This window comes from Chelmon rostratus, chromosome 4, assembly GCF_017976325.1.
Source record: "Chelmon rostratus isolate fCheRos1 chromosome 4, fCheRos1.pri, whole genome shotgun sequence".
NCBI lineage: Eukaryota > Metazoa > Chordata > Actinopteri > Chaetodontiformes > Chaetodontidae > Chelmon > Chelmon rostratus.
The window spans coordinates 23,259,577-23,281,676 of record NC_055661.1 but is presented as its reverse complement, the minus strand read 5'-3'; the positions used below and the strand labels follow the sequence as shown (position 1 = coordinate 23,281,676).

Sequence of the window (22,100 nt, the reverse complement as noted above, 5' to 3'; positions counted from 1 at the left end):
CTGTATGAAAACATCCCTGCTACTTTGTTTCCAAGTACAAAACCTCTACCAATAAGTTGCTCCAGAGTAGCAAGAAGTCCTTTTCTCTTTTTTTTTTTTTTTTGATAATTTCTGTTTTTTTTTCCAACTTTGTTTTGTTTTTATTGGGTAAAACTCAGTCCTCACGTTGAGTGCCATAGTTAATGACATTCTTCTCCATCATTTCACTTTGCTGAAGGATCCAGGAACATGCAAGCCTCATAGTGGAGGTGCGTAAGAGGCTCCTGTAGGCCTGAGGGACAGCAGCCGCGGGTTAAGCCAGGGCTGGGAAAGCCTCTGGGTCGTCCACATTGGGCACGGAAGCGGATGACTGTGAGGGAAGGTGAACATTAAGCAGGAGTTAGAAGATTTTAAAAGAGAACATTTTAAAATGTGCCACAGAAGAACGACAGGGATGAATGGAATCTATGGGAATGGGGCTCACTCCTTATTTACCGCTAGGCATACCAAAAAAAAAAAAAAAAAAAAAAAAAACATATTTCAATGCAGAATTTTGGTATGACACAACTGCTGAGCTTATATAAAGGTTATCTACCTTGTCAGTCCTTCCTCCACGCACCGGCCTGGTGACTTCGCCGACGCTGCCACCGCGGCCTCGGCCGCCCCGGCCACCGCGTGGTCCACCGCGTCCACGGCCTGGACGGCCCAGGTCTCCAAAGTTGATCTCCAGCTGGGACGTAATGTCATTGGCTGGCTTCCGGAAGTGATGCGCATCATCCAACTGAAATAGAAGAATAGCATTTAAAAGCCAATAATGATTTTTTTTTTGTATGTGTTTACATGTACATGCTCAGACAGTAGAGATTTTACCTTGGACTCGTCCACCTCAGGGTCAATCAGATCGCTTTTCTTGTCCTGTGTTACAGAAACGCAAAATAATACAAACATTAGCACAGATGTTCAGCAAAATGTTTGGATCAACAACAAAGGGCAATGTTTTAAGAGGCCCTACAATTTAATGATATAGTCAGAAAATTGTCCCATCAAGCCCCACAGTTCCTGTCTGCATGTGTGCTGTTTCACTTTAAATGTTTTCAGGTCTTGAATGAAAATGCTGAAGAAGGGTGAGACAAACGTACCATACAGACAGAAGCATAAAAAACACTTTCACTGTTGAATTTCTGGTTTATTGTTTTAAAAATCAACACATGACATCTCTCTCTTCAAGTATCCTGTTAAAAGTCAAATGACTTTTATACTGACATCAGCGACAACTTTCACCTCATCCTGTAGACTGCAGCATGTGACGTGCTGCTATCAAAGACCTTTTGCACTTACATTTAGCAGCTAATGCAGACAGTGATGATTGTGTAAACCCCCTCCACCCCTATGCAATTCACAGGAAACTGATGAAACACTCCACCTAATCTTCTTGGAAAGACAGCCTTGCAGTTTACTCAGTGAAAACTTTAAAGTGAAGGGACTTTCCTTCATAACAATGGGTTGCTGGGTTTGTCATTTGGTGTCTATTTGTACATTTATCGTATTACACTGCTTTGGAATGAAAGAAATATGGTCTCATTTGACCTGACACAACAACCTGCAAAATATTAGTGAGGTCGACATAGTTAAATTGATCAGTCCATCAAACTCATCACCAAAACTGAATGAGCACAGCTATTGTTTTGACCCACCTCTGCCTTGGACTTGTGCAGCACAAATCCTTTGTTCCAGTCATCTCCCTGGTTGACCTTACGGATGTTGAACTCCACCTTGGCCCGCTCCTTGTCCTGCATGGCCTTCCATTCATCCAGAGTCATCTCCTTGGGGCCTTCATCCTTCACTTCCTCAGCCTCATTCTCCCTTCAACACACATACACAAGCACAGTATTAATGTTAAATATAATTCCGGGTGGATTTGTACTTGGTGTTCTTGCTTGAAACACTAGCTACTATGCGGCCCAAACAAATTCTAAGTTTTAAATACTTCAATTACAGGAAAACCAATACCTCTTTACAATTTTTTCTGAGAGGACATGTGAAGACAAAGAACTTACTTGTTCTCAGAGTCAGCAGGCGGATGCTCCTCTCCTTCAGGGTTCTCCTCAGTGATGTTTGATTGGTCAAGCTCACTATGAAAAAAAACACATCATGGTAAGATTAGGGCTGGGGGCAATTAATCAAATCCTATTTTCAATTACGGGTCTGACTGCCAACGACAATGTAAACAAGATAATCTTGATAAGACGATTATTGGGCCAAATTCTGATTCCCAATGATGATCTTGTTTTGCCTTGTGTCATAACTGCAACACACCACTTTCAGTTACAGCAGTGTGTTTTCTCCTCTCCTTAAAAGCCGGAACTCACTCTCAGCCCGGCTGTGGCATGTTTAGTTCAGTTTACTGCGGTCAAGTCAGCTGTCGGCAGCTTGGATTCTGCTGTTACAGTAGCAGTACTTGGAGCGGCCAAAAAGTTGCATTTCAGCAATCCTGTCGCATTTTATCAACTGAAAACAACACAATACACATACATACATACATCATAGAGTGAATAGGTCTTATCGTATTATATAAGCATTATTATAATCATTATTACGATAAGTAGTAGGAAGACATTTATGTTTGTTGTTTTTAAGTTGAATTATATTTAAAGTTCAAGGAAATCCACTGTCAAAAAGACATTTTAATAGTGGGTTTAATAAATGCATGATATTTTGTGTTAAATAATCATGATCTCAATACTGACCAAAACAATGGTGATTGATTTCTGGCATACTCAAGCTGCCCTTGGCCAGATGTCACATCACATTTATATTCATTTTACTGTTTGACTAAAAAAGGCTGGGGAAAACCACTGTCATTTATGACAACTGTTTATGGCTGCATAAATATTAGCTAAAGCAGTGTCGTGCCAGCCATACAATAAATCGTGTTCAGTTCAGTTTCTCACGATGGTGTTGACACAACTTAATTGACATTTATGTTTGTTTTAGATGTATTCAATATTCAATTTTAGATTCATTCTTAATTATTCATATTACTCATTCATACAAGGCAGTAGGTTGTTGTTGAATTTTATTACATTATACTTGGGTGTTTCTAATATTTAGTCCACTTCATTGACTGTTGACTGAATGTTAATGAATTAGTAACAGTATGAAACAACACAGCTCAACAGGACTACAAACTCTGTATTCTGTAAACCTCACAGCTATATTTCTTTGACACAATTGGGGACCTGAATTTGAATACCCAAGCCTACCAAGGCCCACCTATCTTATGCACTTCTAAAAGAAACAACCATGAAACACTAACAAGTGTTTTCTAAATATACACCATATGAGGAGAAACCTTATCAAACACACCAAAGTGTAATTTCCTCAAGTTCTCAGTAAGAAAGTGTTCAGGCCAGGGCTCGAGACTAATGGCAGGTCGTCAAGAGAAAATGCACGGATATTAGATATAGATATAGATCCCTTGGATGCCACAGGGCAAAATGGATTTATGTATGTATGTATAACCATAACTTAGCAAATGACAGAATTTAGTCAATCTGAGCCGAGTACTGACTACAGAGCACGTCTTCTCATGCTGTTTCTGTAGTTGACAAAATCCAAAAGGATGCAGTAAACTCACCATCAACGGGGGATTCACCCTATTTATTCCCTTATAATACCCCTATGTAAACAACAAATCTGTGCTGAAATCAGAAGCGGAGTGTTAGCTGTTAGCAGCAGAGTCCTGCGGTGTGTCTGGCTAACAGAGTTAACAGCTAAAGGAGCTAATAGAGCTAAGAGCGCTTGAGAGATGAAAGTAACCTGATGCATTTACTCCAGTTCTGTACTGCAGTACACTGCTGAGGTACTTGTACTTTGATAACAAAAGGTGTATGTTGCTGTTGTTGATTACAAAGTATTTTGCATACTTTACGTCACTAACAACTATAGATGAGAATAAAGTAAAGGCAACATTTTCATTTTGGGATGGTTTCCTTTGGGACCATTAAAATAGCTTTTCAGGACAGTGGTTAAAAGAGTTAATCTGGAACTTTGGTTCAGGTGTGCTCCAACTCCCCCTATCTTCCATCATGCAAAGTTTCTATTATGTTGAATATATAAAAACTTACTTAAGTTCATCCTTGACGGTACCCCAGTTGTGAGATCCACTTCCACCACGCTTCTCCTCACCTTTCAGACTACTGAAACAACATTTGCTTTAGCCAGGATCATGACACAAAACACACATAAACATCTTTAACAGAGCCAGGGTAAATCGAGAGTCATCAAAGAGTTATACAAGAGATAAAAAACTACTTACGATCGGTCACTGCCACTATGTCTATCAAATTCACGTTTTCCTCGGGAATCAAATCCATCACTGCGGCCCATGCCACGTCCTCTGCCTCCACGGCCTCCTCTGCCACCGCCACGTCCTCTCATCGGCCTATCACCAATGGGTCTAAAGAGGGGGACAAAGAACATGGTCAAATCCGCATCAAAGCACAGGTTTTTCTGCCCATCAGAGGCTTAGATCCAAAAGCTGGCCATCTACAGGCTTTACTTTATTAACCACTTTAGCTGAGTTGTTTTTAAGTGGACAACAAAATTGCCACAGAATGCCAAATTTAGAAAACAATTAAATTCATGTGTTCAGGTGCTATTAATGAAAACTTAATTCTTTAAGATTATTTAAATTGCAAATCTACATACAGTGATCATGGTTTTTGGCCTTGGTTGACTGAAGCTGGTCTAAATCTACATTTGGACATTTTACAATTTCAGTAAGTAGACTGGTGAGATAAAGAGCTAAATGTGTCTATAGCAGTTTGGGCAAAACTAACATACTAAGCCTTATCATTGTAAGCAACGCCTTTGACAGTTACTGACCCTCCCCCACCCCCTATTGAGTACTTTTGCCATTTGTCGAGCTAGGAAACACCCTGTAAAAAAGGTATTATAAATTTAAATAAAATATCTGCTGACTGGAAATGAAACTCACTTCTCCACTGAGAACTCGCCTCCCTCGGGCTTCTCGCCAGCGTCACCAGCAGGCCTCTCAAAGCGGCGTGGGGGTCGCCTGTCCACAGGCCGCCTGTCTGTGGGGGGGCGCCCCTCTCCCTGGCCGCCCTGGGGTCTGGAGCCATCGCCCTCCGGCTTGCGGCCCATTCTCCTCATGCCGGCACCTAGGATTGACCACAACAGAAGGATTAAAGGACCAATAGCACTGATAGATCAGGACCCACTGCAGAGCCCCAGACAAGAGAAAGAAGAGGAGGTGATTGTTCTGTTTAAATGGAGCAAATAATTTCAATTAATTGTGCTGAATTAAAGAGCTAAGGCAGCTGGAGGGATCTATTTATGAAATACTGTGCAACTTTCTTCTGTCTGCAATGTAATTTGACAATTAAAACAGTGCAAACAATTGAAACTATTGTGTGCACAAAGGACCTGTGGAAAAAACTTTATACAGAGTAGAACTGAAGCAATTTATCTGCTAGTTGCAGACTATTAAGTGCAAAACTACTTTGATAATCAATTTATTGATTTGAGTATTTAAGGAAAAGAGGCTAAATTCTCAGACTTCCACCTTAAAAGTGAATATTCTCTGATTTCTTTACTCCTCTGACACAAAGTTGAACTTCTTTGGGTTGTGGAGGAGCTTTGGATTTTGGGCAACAATGATTGCCATTTTTCGCCACTTTCTGACATTTGATGGCCCAAAAAAAAAAAAAAACAAAAAAAAAAAAACTAATTGACTGTTCAAGCAAGAGTTTCAAGAATGATCACTCATCACCTCCTATGGCATGTGTGCTGATCAATAAAATCACCCAATCCCCTGTGGCTGAAATTAACATCTACATGGTGTTTAACCCTCCAGGGCACATGGTTGACTCTGGCCTAGTGTGACACAACAAGTCCCACCCATAGCCTCAATCACCAGATACCAAAATAGACACCCTGCACTACACAGCAGCAGCTGGGTGAACCATAGTCAGCGCACCTGTCTCATCTTCTCTCGAGCAAACAGATATGAGCACACTTGGCAGACTTGCATGATAACGGCCAACTAAGTGCCTGCAAATGGGTATTTAAGTCAATCAACTCCTGACTGTGGATGCATGTAGCAAATGTAAATTAATACTAGCATCTTAGAAACACCAAAATGTGCTAATGAGTTCATTTATCCAGGCTACACGTCACTTTTATGGCAAACTACATATATAATATCGAGTGAAACAAATGGGAAAGTAAATCACGTGCATTAAGCGCCAATCGAAAGTGGGTGGCAGTCTGGATGTGGCTCAACACGCCCCACACTACAACCACGAGGTTGATCAGCACGAGAGCAGCGCTGCTCCTTATGTCTGCCTAAGACACCTGCAAAGCCACCACGATAAAGTTAACGTCTTTACTTCATATTACTTTCACACGCTGTTTCAGCATTTGAAAGACTGCTACACAGCCTCGATTTTATTACAACATATTTTTTTGAAAAAATATCAGAAATTATGTGTTTTGGGCAAATTCGGGGGAAAGTTAGCAAAAAGAGACCTCACAGAAAATTAAGACTTGGCAGAAGCAACATCTTGAGGCAACTTTCTCTAACTTAGACAGCCAGGCTGTCAGGTTTTGCCAGTTCAACAAGGCCGATAGGGAGGAGGGTGCAAGCCAAAACAAGTTGGCCTGCGAACGGTTAATCACCAAATCGCTTAAGCCCCACACATCCCACTGCATTGCCCGTTTGTATGAATGTCATCCTTCTAGCAACTGACAGCCAACAGTGGCACAAAAGCAGCCATGCGGACCTCATGTCACGGGGGCTTATGAAGCGTTGCTAGCTGGTAAGCAAGCAACTTAGCTTGTTAGCCTAACATCTTTTCGCTGCAGCTTGACTACGACCTAAAACGCAGAAATTGATCTCACCATCTTTCTTAAGTGGGACAGGTGCCTGGGTCTCCTCCTTCTTATCAGCCAGGGGGGTCTTTCTGTCTTTTTGGGACTCCTTTTTCGTCTGCTTGGCAGCCTGGGCTACAGTCTTGGCGGCACCAGGAGCAGGAGCCTCCTTCTTCTTCACTTCGGCTTGCTTCAGAAGCTCAAACGGATCCGACTCGTCGTCAAATAACTGGTCGAACCGATTGGTTATGGCACAGCCAAAACCTTCTTGCATTTGTCCGGGCATGATGGCGCCCCTTCAGCAGGATTTTCCTCCGATTCTATGAGGCTTGGTGCGAACACTTCGCTAGATGAAGCCACAAGATGGCTGGGAAAAGGACCTTCTTCTCTTCCGGCGCGATAGACATCCGGGACCTCGGGTTTGGCGCGGGTGGGACATGTAGTTTCTTGAAAATGAGATGCCGTTGACTTAGTTATGCAATAAGCCAATGAAAACCTACAATTCCCACAATGCTAGTCTCTCTCTGGTTGCTAGCCGCTGTAAAGCCAAGCATGGGTGCCCTTACACACACTGTGAGCTCCTGTTTTGACCCCTCAATAAAATCTCTTCAGGAGTGATCGCTTTAAAAATGAATCAGTTTTTAATCTTAAGAAGGCCCAACCCCTGTTTTGTACTCCCATAATACCTCCAGAAACCGCTGGAGGAAACAGCAGGTGCATTTGTGGCTTATGTTTCAGTTTAGTTGGAAGCTAAGATAGTGAGGAAAAGTCAACACATTAATTTAGTAATTACTGACTCTCTTTATCAAACAATGGCACCACACTGTCAGAGTGGTGATTTTAATCTGGCTCGGAACAAGTCTTCACACCACACTGATCCCCAGGCCCTCTTGAAGCCCTGCATGCACTGCAAGTGTAGCAGTGAAGAGCCAGTGAAGAAAGCAATATTACTCATCTTTTATCCTGACTGTCAGAAATAAAGTGCTGGATGTCCCATAAACTTCTCCACTTAAACAAAAACAAATCAGAAACAATTCTCTTTGGTTCCTGTTTTACAGAAACATCTTGGATTATTGTCTTCAGATATCAAACCTTGATATCTGTGACTGTGATTTTTGACAGTGACCTTTCTTTTGAAAAACAAATGTTGTTTAAATCATGCTTCTGTCAATTAAGGAACACTGCAAACATCAAATCTTTTCTCTCTCTGCCTGATCTCGAGAAGGTCATCCATGGCTTCATTTCATCTCAGTTAGATTATTGTGTTTCATCAAGTGATCTCACACAGACAAGACTGTGACAGCCCTGTTCTAGCCTCTCTCACTGTTGTTTAGTCAGTTTTACAACTGATTTAAAGGTAGTAATTGTAGGTACAATTTATTTTTGCGGATTTAAACAAAGTGTGGAAGCTTTAGTATATATTATATGTATAATGTATTATTACATTTGTATTGTGCCACTCTGTTGTGATGTGATTGGTAGGGCTATTTATCTTTTAAATCCTTTAATGCACATATTATAAGACACTTTTGATAAAAGCATCAGCTAAATGAATGTAATGTAAGAATAATAAAAAGAAAACAGGAATGTAAGAAGCTGTGAGATAGTATATATATTAATTAATTACTGCTTGCTATTTTGATATTTTATTATGTATAGTTTGTTCTTTATAGTCCTATTTCACAAATTTTCACTTATTTCACTGTGTGTAATGCATTTTATTTTATCATCACATCTTCTTTGTGGTCAAATTTATTCACTGTTGGTGGAGGTTTGTGCTCTTTGAGGATGACTGAAAAGGGTTCACAAGCTACAGATTAAAATGTCAAAACTTAAAAGAATGATACAGATGTATTTGTGTTTGTCCAGTGGTCTTAGTGCATTCTCACAGGATGTCAGAATTTGAGCAGCCTCTTGAGGCTAGTTATTGACCCATTGGTTCAAACTTGGTCAAACACATTCATATGTGAAGCCCAAACCAATATTTTTGGGGTTGTGGTGGTGTTTGACCTTATAAGGAGAGTCAAACCCTGCCAGCTGAGGGAGCACCACCTGTGTGATGGTCAGGGAGACAAATGGAGACTACAGGTCTGTTAAATCTAAATGTAAATATATATATATATATATATTTGTTTTGTTTTGTTTTTTACAGTTTTTACTAAGCAGAGACAACCAAATACAAACAGGGTAAAGTTAATATTTATAAATGCATTCAAAGTTTTTAATGGATATTCAGGAGTCTCTACATCAGTGTAGCAGAATATCTAATTAGAAATAATTAATCAATGAATGGATTATATCATAATTATGTTCAGGTTATTCTGTTTTTCCAAATTCTGTGCAGAATGGTCTCAATTTTCAATCATTAAGGCACATTGAATTGAGAGGCTTAATTACAAGTTTTCAGTGGGGTTTTTGTGCACTGTTCATTATGTATAATGACATCAAAATGGTTCATTCCACGTACAATCTGACATTTGTTCTTTTTCTCACACAGCTGCAATAATGGCCGCTTAAACTGTTTAGTTCAAGGAAAGATGTGGAAATGAAAAGTTATCACTTATTTTCTGCTTGTCTCCATCTCACGTTACTGAGCTGAGTGATGCTGAGGTGGTCCGACCCACAAGCCAGTCGGGCTGACAGTCCCTCCTGGACACACTTGACTTTGGGACCTATTTTCCTGCGCATCCGAGGATGACATCTGCAGTCACCAAAGCCATGATAGAGTCCTACGCGCTCATGGTCATGGTCATGGGCACGTTTTTCGTCTATTTCTGCGGGATGGTATGGGCCTTTTGCAACCCGAAGCTGAGCGGAGAAGAGGAGGAGTGTGGCACCGGGAAACAAGCAGCGCAACACAGGGACGAGCGCTGGGTTTGCGCTCCAAGTCCTCCAGAGCGGAATTTGAGGTGCGCCTGTACGCATGTGCCGACCCCGCCGTACACAGCAGAGGGTCTCACGCAGACCACTTACATAAACTTCTGTGATGACACTGATAGTCTGCTGTCGGACTGCACTGCATTTTGCCGTGAGGATCGTGGAATTAACAACCACTTTGGAAATAATCCCTCCTGGACCGCGTAGGCTGAGCAGCTGCTGAGCGCATCCATGTCTGCAGATCTGATCAATTTGGTTGTTCTACTATCAAAATATACTTAATGGAGTGAATACACTGAAAGGAAGCTGTGGATCAAAACAGGCAATGCTCAGTTTTATTGTATTTCTTTCCCCAAACCATCACAACAAGCTGCACATAATTCTGCTTCTTTCCTGTAACAGATGCCTGATACAGACGATAAAGATGGAAATCAAACTTTAAATGCTTATAGAGTCGCCGGAACTTCTTTTGGGTTATTTTGTGCTGTGAATGCAGGCTTGCATGTTGCTGTATGAGGTGGAGAGGTGTTATTTTTATGAGGTCTGACAGCCAGTGTGCATGCAGCTTCCAGGTAACTTCAATAAAATACTGTCCATTCCTGCTATACATCAGGATGATCCAGGTCCTGCAGCACCACTGTGAACACGCTGGGATCCCTTTTCTTTTTCTTTCAGCTTCTTCTTCACTTCACTTTCTAGTTGCAGTAATTTCTCATACAAAGCCTCCGATGTTTCCAAATCAACATCCATCTGCAAAGCAGAACAGAAGACACAAAACCTGCTATGTGAACTGTTTAATTTTACAAAACATCATTTTAATGGGCAGTGTTGTGTACCTGACGTGGTTGTGTGTACATGCTGCCCAGCCCAGATGTTAAACTGTGGTACTTGGCTTGAGGGTCCAGTGATTCAGGCTTTTGCTTAAATAGCCACAACTGCAAGAAAGAGCAGCATTCATGAATACATTTGTGCTAAGGTCTGTATGGAAATGTGAAAACTTGCTTTACCTACCAGGGCCTCAGCTCCGTTGTAGGGGGTCAGAGTGAAAGTATTGGTGAACATTCTTACCTGATATAATGAGACAAAGAAGCATTCAGATGTGACAGTGATTCCTGTTTGTCGCTCTTCTTACTCCCATTGCAGCGCAAAGAAAAACAAGACTAACTGGAAAAGCAGGAGCGTGTCAATAATTTGTCAGGGTTGCACTCACAAGCCAAAAGACAGGCATGAGCAGGGTCCAGAGGAAGGCTGGGAAGGAGGGCAGGATACCGTAAGTCAGGTTGGTCATCACAAAACCTGGACAAATGACTGATGAGTACAAACCCTGGAAAGTACAACAAAAGTAGCAGTTATTAACATCATCAGAGGTTAAAAAAAAAAAGTGTGTGTGAGAGCCGACCTGTTTGTTGTAGTGTGTGTTGAGCGCCAGGCTGAGCAGGTCGGAGGCATATTTGGAGGAGCTATATGGTTGGGTGCCTTTCTGATGCTGTATGTCCTTCAAGTTAAAAGCTGAGCGGTGAGCATTGCTGGAGGAGGTCCAGATCAGCTGGGAGGTCCGGCCTGCATGGCACAGAACTGGTTCCAGCTCCCTAATCTGGGCCATAACACAGAAGAACAGCGCAGAATTACAGCACTCGTTTAAAAAATGTGTGAGGAGCAGGGGGAATTTCTGTATCTTAAACTACTTAAGTCTTCTTAGATTCCTTAAACTAGTTAAAGTTAAATTCCTGCAAAACTTTATTAACTTAACTTAACTCTAAAAACTGAAAGTGTTTTCATCTCTGAACTGTGTGTGCATACAGCAGCAAAGATGCTATGAGCGTGTTCCTCTGTGATGGTAACCTAATACATGTCACCTACAAATGCACAGTAATCAGAATACTGTCCGCAGTGACCTTATGGCTAGAACACTATATACTGTTAATTTTTAATGAGCTTTGTTGCTAGGTGACAGACAGATCTAGTATCACCTATATTTATTCCATCAAGGGTAAACAGCTGACAAGAACTGCTCGCTATACAGAAAGCCTGAGGGAACGTGGCATTGTGTGAGATGCCATGTGTGGATCAGATCATACTACTAGATCACTACGTAGCCACAAAAGGCGTCACTCACTAGTAGGAAGTGACCAAAGAGGTTGGTGGCGAAAACTTCTTGCAGACCGTCACGGGTGACGCAGTCCCTCTGTGTCAGAATCCCCTCCCCCGTGGCAAACATGGTGACGACACGGCTGCAATGAAGACGTCACAGAAATCTGAGTTTCAGGGAGCCAACATGGGAAATGTGCGTTTGAAATGAGCACTGGCGCAGCTCAGTTGTTTGGAGTAGCTTCAGAGGCCGGGTGTTTCAAACACAACCCGAGTGGAGACAAGAGATAGTGCATGTGAGCGTGTAAAATCAAAAGAAAGTACCTGGAGAAGAGGCCTTTGAAAAAGGCTTTTACATCAAACTGTGGGTTCGGCATGATGCCTGCGTTCAGGTAGAGGTAGTCCAGCCTGTTATACCTGCAGCAGACGACCAAGGTCACACATAAAGCACAGGTGTGTAGAGCAAAACCTGCACTGCGGTGATGTACTGATGCCGCTGCGTGAGGCTATCCTCCCACCTGAGTTTGAGCTCCTGTGCAGCAGCCATGACTGAGGAGATGCTGCTGGTGTCCAGCTGCAGCAGAGCCACCTGGGCTGTGGGGTGAGAGGCGAGGAGGGCGGAGCGAGCGGCCTGAGCCCGCCGCATGTTCCTGCAGGCCAGGCACAGCTGGAGACCCTCTGTGTCTTCTGAGAGGAGACGCTCACACAGCGCCAGGCCAATGCCACTGCAGGGAAATACATGCAGTGTGCTGTAATGGAGCTCTGTTCACCAAAACAGCCTGTTTCTTTGCACACGCCATCACTCTGATGAACAGTTAAACCAGTCATATAGTGCCTACAACCCTGTGACACTAAAACATCCACTAATCATAAAAAATATGAATTATTTAATACTTTAAATGCTGTTTTCATCTCATCATCATCATCATCGTCAAACATAAATCTAAGCACAGTGGATATACTGTATATATCCACCTGCTCCATGTATATAAAGTAACCTGTTACATTTACTGTTATTCCAGCACACTTTGCACTATTGTTTTCTTATTAACACTTTACAAAAAAAATATAGACGTTGTGTGTTGTTGTTCATTGTTGCTTTTTATATGTATTTAGATGCACCTCTATGTTTTTCACCTACTTGGATGTACATCATAGTAAAACGATTATCTTTGCTCAGCTTTGTTGTGCTTGTTATGTCTATTCCTGTGTCGTATTCCTTGTATGTGCGCTTACCCAGTACTTTGATTACATTGTTGACTGAAATGATCTTGTTTCCACATACTTGTACTGTATGACAAAATCGTGCTGCCCTTCGGGCCAGGACACAAGGAGATTTTAAAATGAAAAACTAGTAAAATATGAATAATACAATGTCCATGGCTAAAATGATTAACCAACAGTTAAATTCAGCAAGAATTCAAAAGGTTGGATCTTGAAGAAGGTTCATCACAAACAATAAATACAGTCATTACCTATTTGCTCCCGTCACCAAAATCACCTTATTCATCTTTTTTGGTCCAATCTGGAAAAAAAACTACATACAGAATCCGTAACACACGATAAAATTACTCCAAATACTGCTTCAATGGTCCATGGAAAGTTTTCCACCCAACTGAGTCATAACCTTAACCCTACTTTCTCATCAGTCGGGTCAGACAAGGATGGGCGGTCCTTGTGCAAACACAGGATGAAATATTGAGTACTCATGAATAATAGGAACCCACAAACAGATAGAATTCCCTGGTTGAATTTTATTTGCATTTTGTCTTTTAACTTTTGTTTACAACGTATATAAAACATTCTGACTGGAAAAAAACATACGTGTACAAATATGTAATAAAACTAATCGAGAAATTTGTCAGGGTGCCATTACATTTTTTTTTACAACTGTACATCTGATTCATTTATAGCACTGAGAGGATCTTAAACGAAAATGTAAATCACCACATGCTTCACAAACGCTTCCCCAGACCGAATATCATATTCAACTAACTTGTATGGATTTGATCGCCCTGCTTGCAAAACTGAGAAAGATAAGGATGACTTGAACATATATTATGGCGGACACGTGTGTAGTTTATGTATGACATAAGAGGGGCAAAGGCCTCTGCTCAACAGGCTAAAACAGTGGTATGTAGGATAAAGTTCAAGCTATCACAGTCATACATTACGTGAGAATAGAAGAAGAAAGAATCCAGCATGCGTCGATAAAAGAAGGAACAAACTGGCTGCTGATAACTAAAACCTGTAGACGAGTCATTAGCCGTGTTAGCTGATGAGCTAACGTAAACTGATCCGAAGCCATCATACCGTTCCAGTCTAACACATTATTTAAGATGAATATTCCCATTTCCTTTATAATGATGATTTCAAGGGCAACACACTTTCTCTGTCAATGAGACAAACTATATGCAACACAACACGCTCAGTAACACCTTCCCAATGATGCTGACTGTAATCACATACTGACCCAACATACTGCACATGGTCAAAACACAGCCTGCATTCCTGTTAATATCTGATCAATTATCAAAGATCTTGCAGCTGATATAAGTTTGTGATCAATGCAAGACAATAATAGTTTGCAGTAGGAAACAAAAAACTATTCTGATGCAGTTTTTAAATCCAAAATGTGAGCAGGAAAATGACTGAAAATCAAAATATAACAACTTAAACAGCATATTAGTCCACAATCATATCAACAAAACATAAACAGAACGAACACATATGAACATATAAATATTAATACAAAATATTGCTATTTGAGATTTAAACTTATCTACTGAAAATACACAGTCATATACACTTCATTTTCAAATCACCGTAGGAAAACTGCAGGGGGATGAGAGAAAGGCTGAGTTACTTGATATTTCCTAAATGAGATGAAACTGAGATGAAATACTTGAAATATAATGAAATGTGACAGTAAGGACTTTGCTGCACTTCTCTACATTCAAGCAGTCTTCCAAAAGAAAACACAAGAAGTTTCTTATCAAACACTGGAACATGGGAACTCACTAAAAACTCATACTAAAAAACAAAAAAGTAAATTAAAGTACATTTTCAAAAGTGCCACATGTCACTTGCTACATTTAATATTTTTATTAATACTTGCTCAAGGCGTCACAAAGAAACCTTAATCCTGTTTCTGTGTGTTTCGGGGTTTGGTGTTGTATTAAACAGAGTAGATTTTTCTAATACCTGCATGTTAATAAAACATCTCAGCCAATGTGCCAGTTAAAGCTGACACACACCAAAAGTCTCCTGGTAGTCCATCTTTGTGGTGTGTAAGTCCATGAAACAGTGTTTCCCATATGGTAGCTTGGACCCCACAGGTGGCTCTCACCCTGTTTCTCTACTGAAACAAGATAGCTTAAACCTGGATTGTGTCTGAATCGTGGTCTACTCTCGTCATGCACCATTCCCTCCAGAGATGAGCAGACTGGGAATCACTGTCTTTAAGGTCGCCCTGGCTGTTAGTCCAGCAGGGCTCGGTGTATTTCCTGGAAGGAGGGCCGTTCCTTGGCGTTCCTCCTCCAGCAGCTCAGCATGATCTTGTAGAGCGAGTCTGGACACAGCACAGGCTGAGGCAGGTAGATCTGCACGACAGGGAGCGAGAAATGAAGCCGGGGATTCGCAGGGTTATACATGCAGAGGAAATGTTTGCAACGACACTCACCTGTCTTTTCTGATCCCTGAAAAACTCCCCCGTGTTTTCTATCACCTGCTCATCCGTGAGCTGAGAGTAGGGCTGCTCCTTGCAGAAGTTTAATATCTCCCACAGGGTCACCCCGAAGGCCCACACATCGCTTGCTGTGGTGAACTTACCCTGCGCAACAAAACAGCGATGAGGACACGTCTCTGCACAACCTGGAAACATGCTGCTCCAGAACATAACTGCAGGAGAAGCCCTGCAAATATGTCAATTTAACCCTCCTATTGTCTTCGGGTCAATTTTGACCCGTTTTCAAGTGTTTGCATATCATATAGTAGATGGGAAGACAAATACGAGGGCTAAGCTTGTCAAGAAAACATAAATCAAATGAGGTTTTTTTTTTTTTTTGGTTTTCTTACCAGCAGGATGCTCTCCCATGACATCCAGCGTATGGGCAGCACCGCTCTGCCCTGGATGCGGTAGTAGTCGCCACTGTACAGGTTTCTGCTCATGCCAAAGTCAGCTATCTTTATCGTGTAGTTTTTGCCCACCAGGCAATTCCGCGTGGCCAAGTCTCGATGAACAAAGTTTAAAGAGGAGAGGTACTTCATCCCCGATGCTATCTGAGCGGCCATGTAGCACAGATTGTTGAAGCTAGAGAGGAGAGAGAAGAAGCAGCGTCATGTGTTGGAAATAGAAACAAAAACACACACACAGATGGACATATACTTCTGTCTCTTCATCGCCACTCACCTGACAGTAGGCGCATTGCTGAGCAGAGCAAGTTGCCCCTCGGGTTCGTGGCGGGACAGGAACTGGTTGAGATCTCCGTTCTCCATGTACTCTGTGATCATACAGAGAGGGTCGCTGTAGATGCACACAGCTAGCAGGCGGATGATGTTGGGGTCCTTCAAACGTGACATGATCTTTATCTCTTTCAGGAAGTCGTTCCTACCAAAGCACAAAAATGAAGTGGCTTACTTTACCCAGAGAAAAATCATAATTCTAATTGTACAAAGATGAGTAAAACATAAATAAAACATAATAAACCTTTTTGACATATACACAACTGAAAACAGCACAAAGACAATATATTTAATGATTGACATCACCCCTGTAAGAGCCAATTAATGGGGAATTTATAGAGTATAATAATTTAGTTAAAAAATTTATAAATATGCTTAATTTAATTTTAAGAAATTCATGATGTGTATTATATTTCAAAGGAATACATAACTTAGTTAATTTAAAAGGAAACTTTTACTGTGAAATGTAATTTTGGCTTTCATTACGTAATGCGTCATACGTCTTTTTAATTTTGCTTGCATGAATGTCAAGGCAGATTGCAGCTGGACGCGAAGGAAGCAACACAGTTTTTTGACCGTACTGAAACTACTGAAACGATTTGTAACCCTTTCATTTTCTGTAAAATGTGTATATACGTTCGTTAAGTAAAAAGCATAAAAGGAAGACTTGGTTTCAGTCGAGTGATTCAAATACTGGTTGTAGACAAGCTGCAAAGGTGACACACGAACTTTGAAGACACAGAGTGCCACTACAACCACCTTCATTGAGTTTTGTAAATATCTGCTTATTCTGAATTTGATGCAGCAACACGTGTCAAACAAGTTGGGACAGGAGCAACAAAAGGCTGGGAAAGTTGTGGAATGCTCCAGAAACACCTGTTTGGAACATTCCACACGTAAACAGGTTCATTGGTAACAGGTGATAGTCTCATGATGAAAGGAGCATCTGGGAAAGGCTCAGTTGTTCACAAGTGAGGATGGAGCGAGGTTCACCACTTTGTGAACACATGATTGACTAAAGGATGTTAATACATGAGCTCAGGAGCACATTTGCAAATGACAGAATTCTGTTTTTAATATGTTTTACGCTGCGTCTATTACTATTTTGGAATCAGGGTTGTACTTGGTGCAGATCACTTCTGGAGGTGATACCTTGCATTTTTGTTGGCATCTGAACGGAGCATCTTCACAGCCACTAAAACTGGCTGGTCCTCTGGGATGTCAAATAAGAACTCTTTATTCATGAACTCCTGCATTCCCTCTGCTTCACACAGGTGCACCTGAGAGGCAGAGGGAGAGGAAGAGGAGGAACACAACATTTAGAACCCGCCTTGCGCTTGAAGCTTGTCTAGAGATGTAAGAACAGCTGTGGAGACGTGGTAAAGAGCACCCACCTCGCCAAACTGGCCCTCTCCCAGCTTCTCTTTGAACGTGAGCAGCTTCCTTGGGAACTCCTCCACTACAACATCCTTCCCTGACAACAGGTCCATAGTTACTGCAGGGATGGCGTACGTGTTGCTGCCAGTCACGCCTTGCAGGTTTACAATGTCTGCCTCTGCGTAGTGAGGGACGCCATCTTGGGCTACGGTAGTTGTGGTGGATTTAGACGCCGCTGTGCTGGTGGAGGCTGGAACACAATACAGGAAACTGTAAGTAGGAATCTCAATAACCGTTGGCCGGGTTGATTATGAATGGATGTGTGTATCAAAGCAGACGTGTGCGCCCGCCTACCAGGCTCCTCTGAGCTCTGAGCAAACTCTGGCAGCTTGCATATGAGGCGTGACGGCTCCTGGTAGTCAGGACCGAGAGGGAAGATGCGCTCATAAGTGGAACTAGACTCCTGCTCGCTGGTTGTGCTCGACTGGTTGTGGTTGTAGGCGAACGTCTCACTCTGTATTGACAAACTAGCGGTTAGTTCATCATCCAACATCCGGCGAGAGGCCTAGAATAAAGGACGCGGGGGGTGAAGGAACAGATCTGACCACCTCCCGACAGAAGACTCAGGAATGTCAATGCTCATGAGCTCACCTTCTCCAGCATCTTCTGCCACACCTGCCTCCACAAGATGATGACGATGATGGCCACAAGGATGAAGATGATGGCCACTAAACAACCAATCAGAATCCGGGTGTTGCTGTCATCCACTTTGTGGGTGGGGTCATCTTCTGGTGAGGGAACAGAGGGACATTGAAGTTGTAAATTATATCAGGACAGTCTCTATAATTGGGGTTTTTCCAAATCAAACAGCTAGACTAAGTGACAGATTTGATTTACAAAAAGTGAACTTTTAAAGGATTTTTTTGAAATAAACAAACCTTTGGAAGAGCAGGTACTGTGCCTTGTCAAACAGGTATAACTAACAACATCTATTTAGGTGTGCCGAATCCAGGACAATCTAATTGTGCAAACTGGCACGCCTTAATGGAAGACAGCCAATTCATTACTGTCTTTAGTTCCACCTGTGCTTTTCCTGCTACGGCAAGTCGAAATGTCTCCCGGGAGAAGCCTCCATTGAGCACATTATCAGGATGATGGAAATGTTGGATGACTGTTCTGAAAATAATCTCTGTGTGAGGAAAAGCAGCAGGGATCCTCCCAGCTGGCGGAGCTCTGACTCCAACACACACAGGGAAGGAAATCCAGTCATCACTTCCACCTTCTCAGAGCATTGTTAAAGGGCAAGAAGTGGAAAAAGCTATTTTCCGCATAGCTTTATTAGGTTATAGGCAGTGGCGTACACTGTGCGTGCACTTTAGCACGTGTTTTGGCTCCCGAGAGGGCACTTTAGCATGCGTTTTGGAGTCCAAGAGGGCACTTTAGAGCGCGTTTTGGCGTCCAAGAGGACACTTTAGCGCGTGTTTTGGCTCCCAGGGGGCACTTTAGCACGTGTTTTGGCTCCCAAGAGGGTACTTTAGCACGCGTTTTTCAAAAACTGGGCCACGAGGAGGGGCGGTTGCAGCCACGCGGCCCTTTATGGAACCGGTTTGAGATGCCTGCATTATAGCAAATCGAGACCATCCTTTGGCATTTGTTGCATGTACAATAAATGCTCTTAATTCTGACAACTTTGTTCACTGATGTACTTGTACTTTACTACAGAACCAGAGCAAGTTTTTAACCAACAGAATGACAACATTTTTGGAAAGTGAGCACATAGGCACGTTTAAAGGTTCAGACTTGGTTTTAAGGGTTAGGTTAGAATTATGTTTAGGTTAGGGTTGGGTGTGTCATTGTGATGGTTATGGCTAGGGTAAGGAGCTGGAGAAGCCATTATGTCAATGACTGTCTTTACAAAGATACAGATAAAGAAGTGTGCATGTGTGTGTATGTGTGGCCACATATTACTCATGTTGTTGGGACATAAACCTGTTTACACAGTCACATTGTTGGGATTCGCCCTCTTTATGGGGACAAAACTCAAGTCCCCGTAATGTTAATTATTACATTTTAGATTGAAGACTTGGGTTATGGTTAAGGTTAGAGTTAGAGTTAGGGTTAGGTTTAGGTTGAGATTAGGGTTGGGCAAGCAGTGGAAGAATGGAAACCCGACTCTATTTGTGTGTGTGTCTGTGTGTGTGATCACTGACCTGGTTGTGTGCTAGGTGGTAGCACTGTCTTGGGTGGAGCCAGTGTTGTGTTGTACATGGCTGTATCTGAGAGGTCAGATGGCACAGAGACGATCAGATCAGTACATAAATCTTACGTTTTAAAACTAGATAAATACAAATGTAAAACTATCAGGGATCTTAATGCAGTTACAGCTGACATACACAGTTCTTTGGTCTATACCTGACTGAAAGGTGATCTCACTGAACAACATCCAGGCATCAGCAAAGTAGAACTGACACTTGATAGCACTGGCCATGTGATTGGCCAGGTTGACGGTGACGAAGCGGGCGCTGGGGTTCTTCTCGTCCACCACAGGGCTGAAGGAGAGCGGCGAGGCCTCCCAGTCTGAATCGGAGCGGAAGTAGCACACCACCTGGCGGAAGGCCTTGACGTGCCGTGAGAACATGTTGTTGCAGTGGACCTGGATGCACATGAAAGGCATACGGTGGAGACTTTTAGTGCGGATTAGAGGCGTAAAGACTGAAAGTATCCGCTGTTATCAGGAGACTCGCCTTCATGGTGGTAAAGTTTCGTGTGCGGTCAAACTCAAACATGATTTCCACATATCCGCTTGGGAAGCTCTCATTGCTCCATCCCACGTAGTCATACCCGGGCCACACATTGTAGACGTGGCTGTGTGTAAAATCATCCAGACCACACACTCCATCTGTCAGCTGCCCCAAACCTTCTGTCATACTGAGAAACAGAGGAAAAAGAGAAGAAAAGAGAGGCAGAAAGCATCCAATCAGCATCATGTATCTCCACAGTAAGCTCTAGGTTTTTAATGGTACAGCCATTCAACACTAGGTGGCAGCATTGTAAAGCCAATACCTCACTCCTGCTATTGGCTGTCATATTGTAATAAAGGCCATTTTCTTTTCCCTCTGCACTACTGCCTTGACAGAAAGAAGGAAGCCTGTCTGTGTCATGGAGGACATTATTCAGCACGCCATAATCCAAACACTACTGTCAACAAAAGACAGATTGGTTCATTCCGGTTTAAACTTCATGAGCGTGGTTGACTCAGTCATTCCCATGAGGTATTGCCTAACAGTAAACCACCATGACCCACTCGCCGCCGTCTGTCTCTTTGCTTTCACCATGGTGACCGGGCAACAACAAGGTGAGGGGAAAAAGCACTGACGGAGGATGAGAGCAATGATGAAGCAGTGTGGTGGAGTGTGAAAAAGGAAGGAGGGAGGAGGTAATAATAAAACACACACACACAAACACACACACCTGTGGATGACAGCTCCATCATAGACAGAGTCGTTGACATAAACAGGGTTAGCAGGCAAGTTCATCTGCTCTCCCGCCGGAGCGTTGTACGACACGAGACCGTCTGTAAAGCAAAGAGAGTGATTCATTTTTTAGATTGAATAACATTTTGTGCGAGCCCATTGTTTCAAAATCATGTACAGAAAAGCATTGCTCAAAAAGTTTGCTCACATTTCTTGTTAAGATTTTTAAGATCACTACAGCTACCAATATGTCAAGATGAACGACAGAATGACGCAAGACATGGGGCATCCATTATGTGATATAGAAAAAAGAACATATGATATAATCATGATATAAATATGATACTAGATTTTATGCTGGAGGCAGCAGATGCAGATGCAGAATATGCAGTATGTGATGATTTTGAACAATATGAAGAAATGTTTTGTTTCTCTTCTTCTACTTTGATTGGATCTTAAATTTCATCCAGTTTCCAGACTCAGAAACACTTGAAATGTTTACTGCATCACGCAATTTTTCACACACCTGAAAAAAATCTCCATATATTCATTAAACTATTTTTGTTCACAGGACCCATCAAGTTCGACCTTCTGCCATATTGTTTTTATCCAAAAATGTCCCTTTGTTCCAACCAGCTTTACAGGTAAGGAGGTTTACTTGATTCACAGCATGCATGTTAACATTTTGGATGAGCACGTGTGCACAAAATACACAAGGTCCCACAGGGGGCACCAAAAATGCCAAAAGTGGTATGAATCTTGACAAGCGTTGGACTTAAGATTTTGAGCATGGGAATCTTGTGAAATTTGAAACCTAAGTGAAAGAAGAAAAGGAAAAGAATAAAAATGACACACGTGGCCAGTGCACACATTTAAAAACTGTGCTTTTCAGCACTTTTCAAAAACAAAGATACAAAGATAATATGATTATTATGGTGTGCATCAGTG

General features: G+C 42.1%; 3 protein-coding genes across 7 annotated transcripts in view; all 3 read right to left on the bottom strand.

Moving 5' to 3' along the window:
* Positions 1 to 80: 80 nt before the first annotated feature.
* serbp1a (SERPINE1 mRNA binding protein 1a) lies at positions 81 to 7,257 on the bottom strand. Of its 4 annotated transcripts, none has more exons than XM_041934812.1 (9): positions 6,904 to 7,257; positions 4,979 to 5,162; positions 4,298 to 4,438; positions 4,107 to 4,178; positions 2,037 to 2,111; positions 1,674 to 1,845; positions 850 to 894; positions 575 to 760; positions 81 to 349 (listed from the first exon to the last, which is right to left on the bottom strand). In XM_041934812.1, the coding sequence occupies exons 1-9, from the start codon at positions 7,157 to 7,159 to the stop codon at positions 293 to 295; spliced, it is 1,188 nt and encodes a 395-aa protein (XP_041790746.1). In that variant the 5' UTR covers positions 7,160 to 7,257; the 3' UTR covers positions 81 to 292. The 4 variants fall into 4 exon arrangements, with proteins under 4 accessions (XP_041790746.1, XP_041790747.1, XP_041790748.1 ...); XM_041934813.1 differs by having other exon boundaries at positions 1,674 to 1,842; XM_041934814.1 differs by having other exon boundaries at positions 4,107 to 4,175.
* Positions 7,258 to 10,212: 2,955 nt separating this feature from the next.
* hsd17b7 (hydroxysteroid (17-beta) dehydrogenase 7) lies at positions 10,213 to 13,348 on the bottom strand. The gene is made up of 9 exons (XM_041935995.1): positions 13,314 to 13,348; positions 12,357 to 12,563; positions 12,163 to 12,255; positions 11,867 to 11,981; positions 11,150 to 11,344; positions 10,961 to 11,074; positions 10,762 to 10,818; positions 10,587 to 10,685; positions 10,213 to 10,500 (listed from the first exon to the last, which is right to left on the bottom strand). Exons 1-9 carry the CDS (start codon positions 13,346 to 13,348, stop codon positions 10,360 to 10,362), a joined length of 1,056 nt encoding a protein of 351 aa, XP_041791929.1. The 3' UTR covers positions 10,213 to 10,359.
* A 237-nt stretch (positions 13,349 to 13,585) lies between these two features.
* ddr2a (discoidin domain receptor tyrosine kinase 2a) overlaps positions 13,586 to 22,100 on the bottom strand; it is a 32,858-nt gene continuing 24,343 nt past the window's right edge. The window contains exons 6-17 of one of the 2 annotated variants that reach the window (XM_041934788.1): positions 21,151 to 21,253; positions 20,424 to 20,607; positions 20,092 to 20,332; positions 19,890 to 19,955; positions 18,331 to 18,467; positions 18,034 to 18,244; positions 17,697 to 17,929; positions 17,455 to 17,582; positions 16,250 to 16,447; positions 15,916 to 16,150; positions 15,521 to 15,670; positions 13,586 to 15,440 (exon numbers count right to left, since the gene is read on the bottom strand). In XM_041934788.1, the coding sequence (XP_041790722.1) occupies positions 15,318 to 15,440; positions 15,521 to 15,670; positions 15,916 to 16,150; positions 16,250 to 16,447; positions 17,455 to 17,582; positions 17,697 to 17,929; positions 18,034 to 18,244; positions 18,331 to 18,467; positions 19,890 to 19,955; positions 20,092 to 20,332; positions 20,424 to 20,607; positions 21,151 to 21,253 (2,009 nt within the window). In that variant the 3' untranslated portion in view covers positions 13,586 to 15,317. The remainder of the gene's footprint in view (positions 15,441 to 15,520; positions 15,671 to 15,915; positions 16,151 to 16,249; positions 16,448 to 17,454; positions 17,583 to 17,696; positions 17,930 to 18,033; positions 18,245 to 18,330; positions 18,468 to 19,889; positions 19,956 to 20,091; positions 20,333 to 20,423; positions 20,608 to 21,150; positions 21,254 to 22,100) is intronic. The other variant, XM_041934789.1, reaches the window with a different exon arrangement.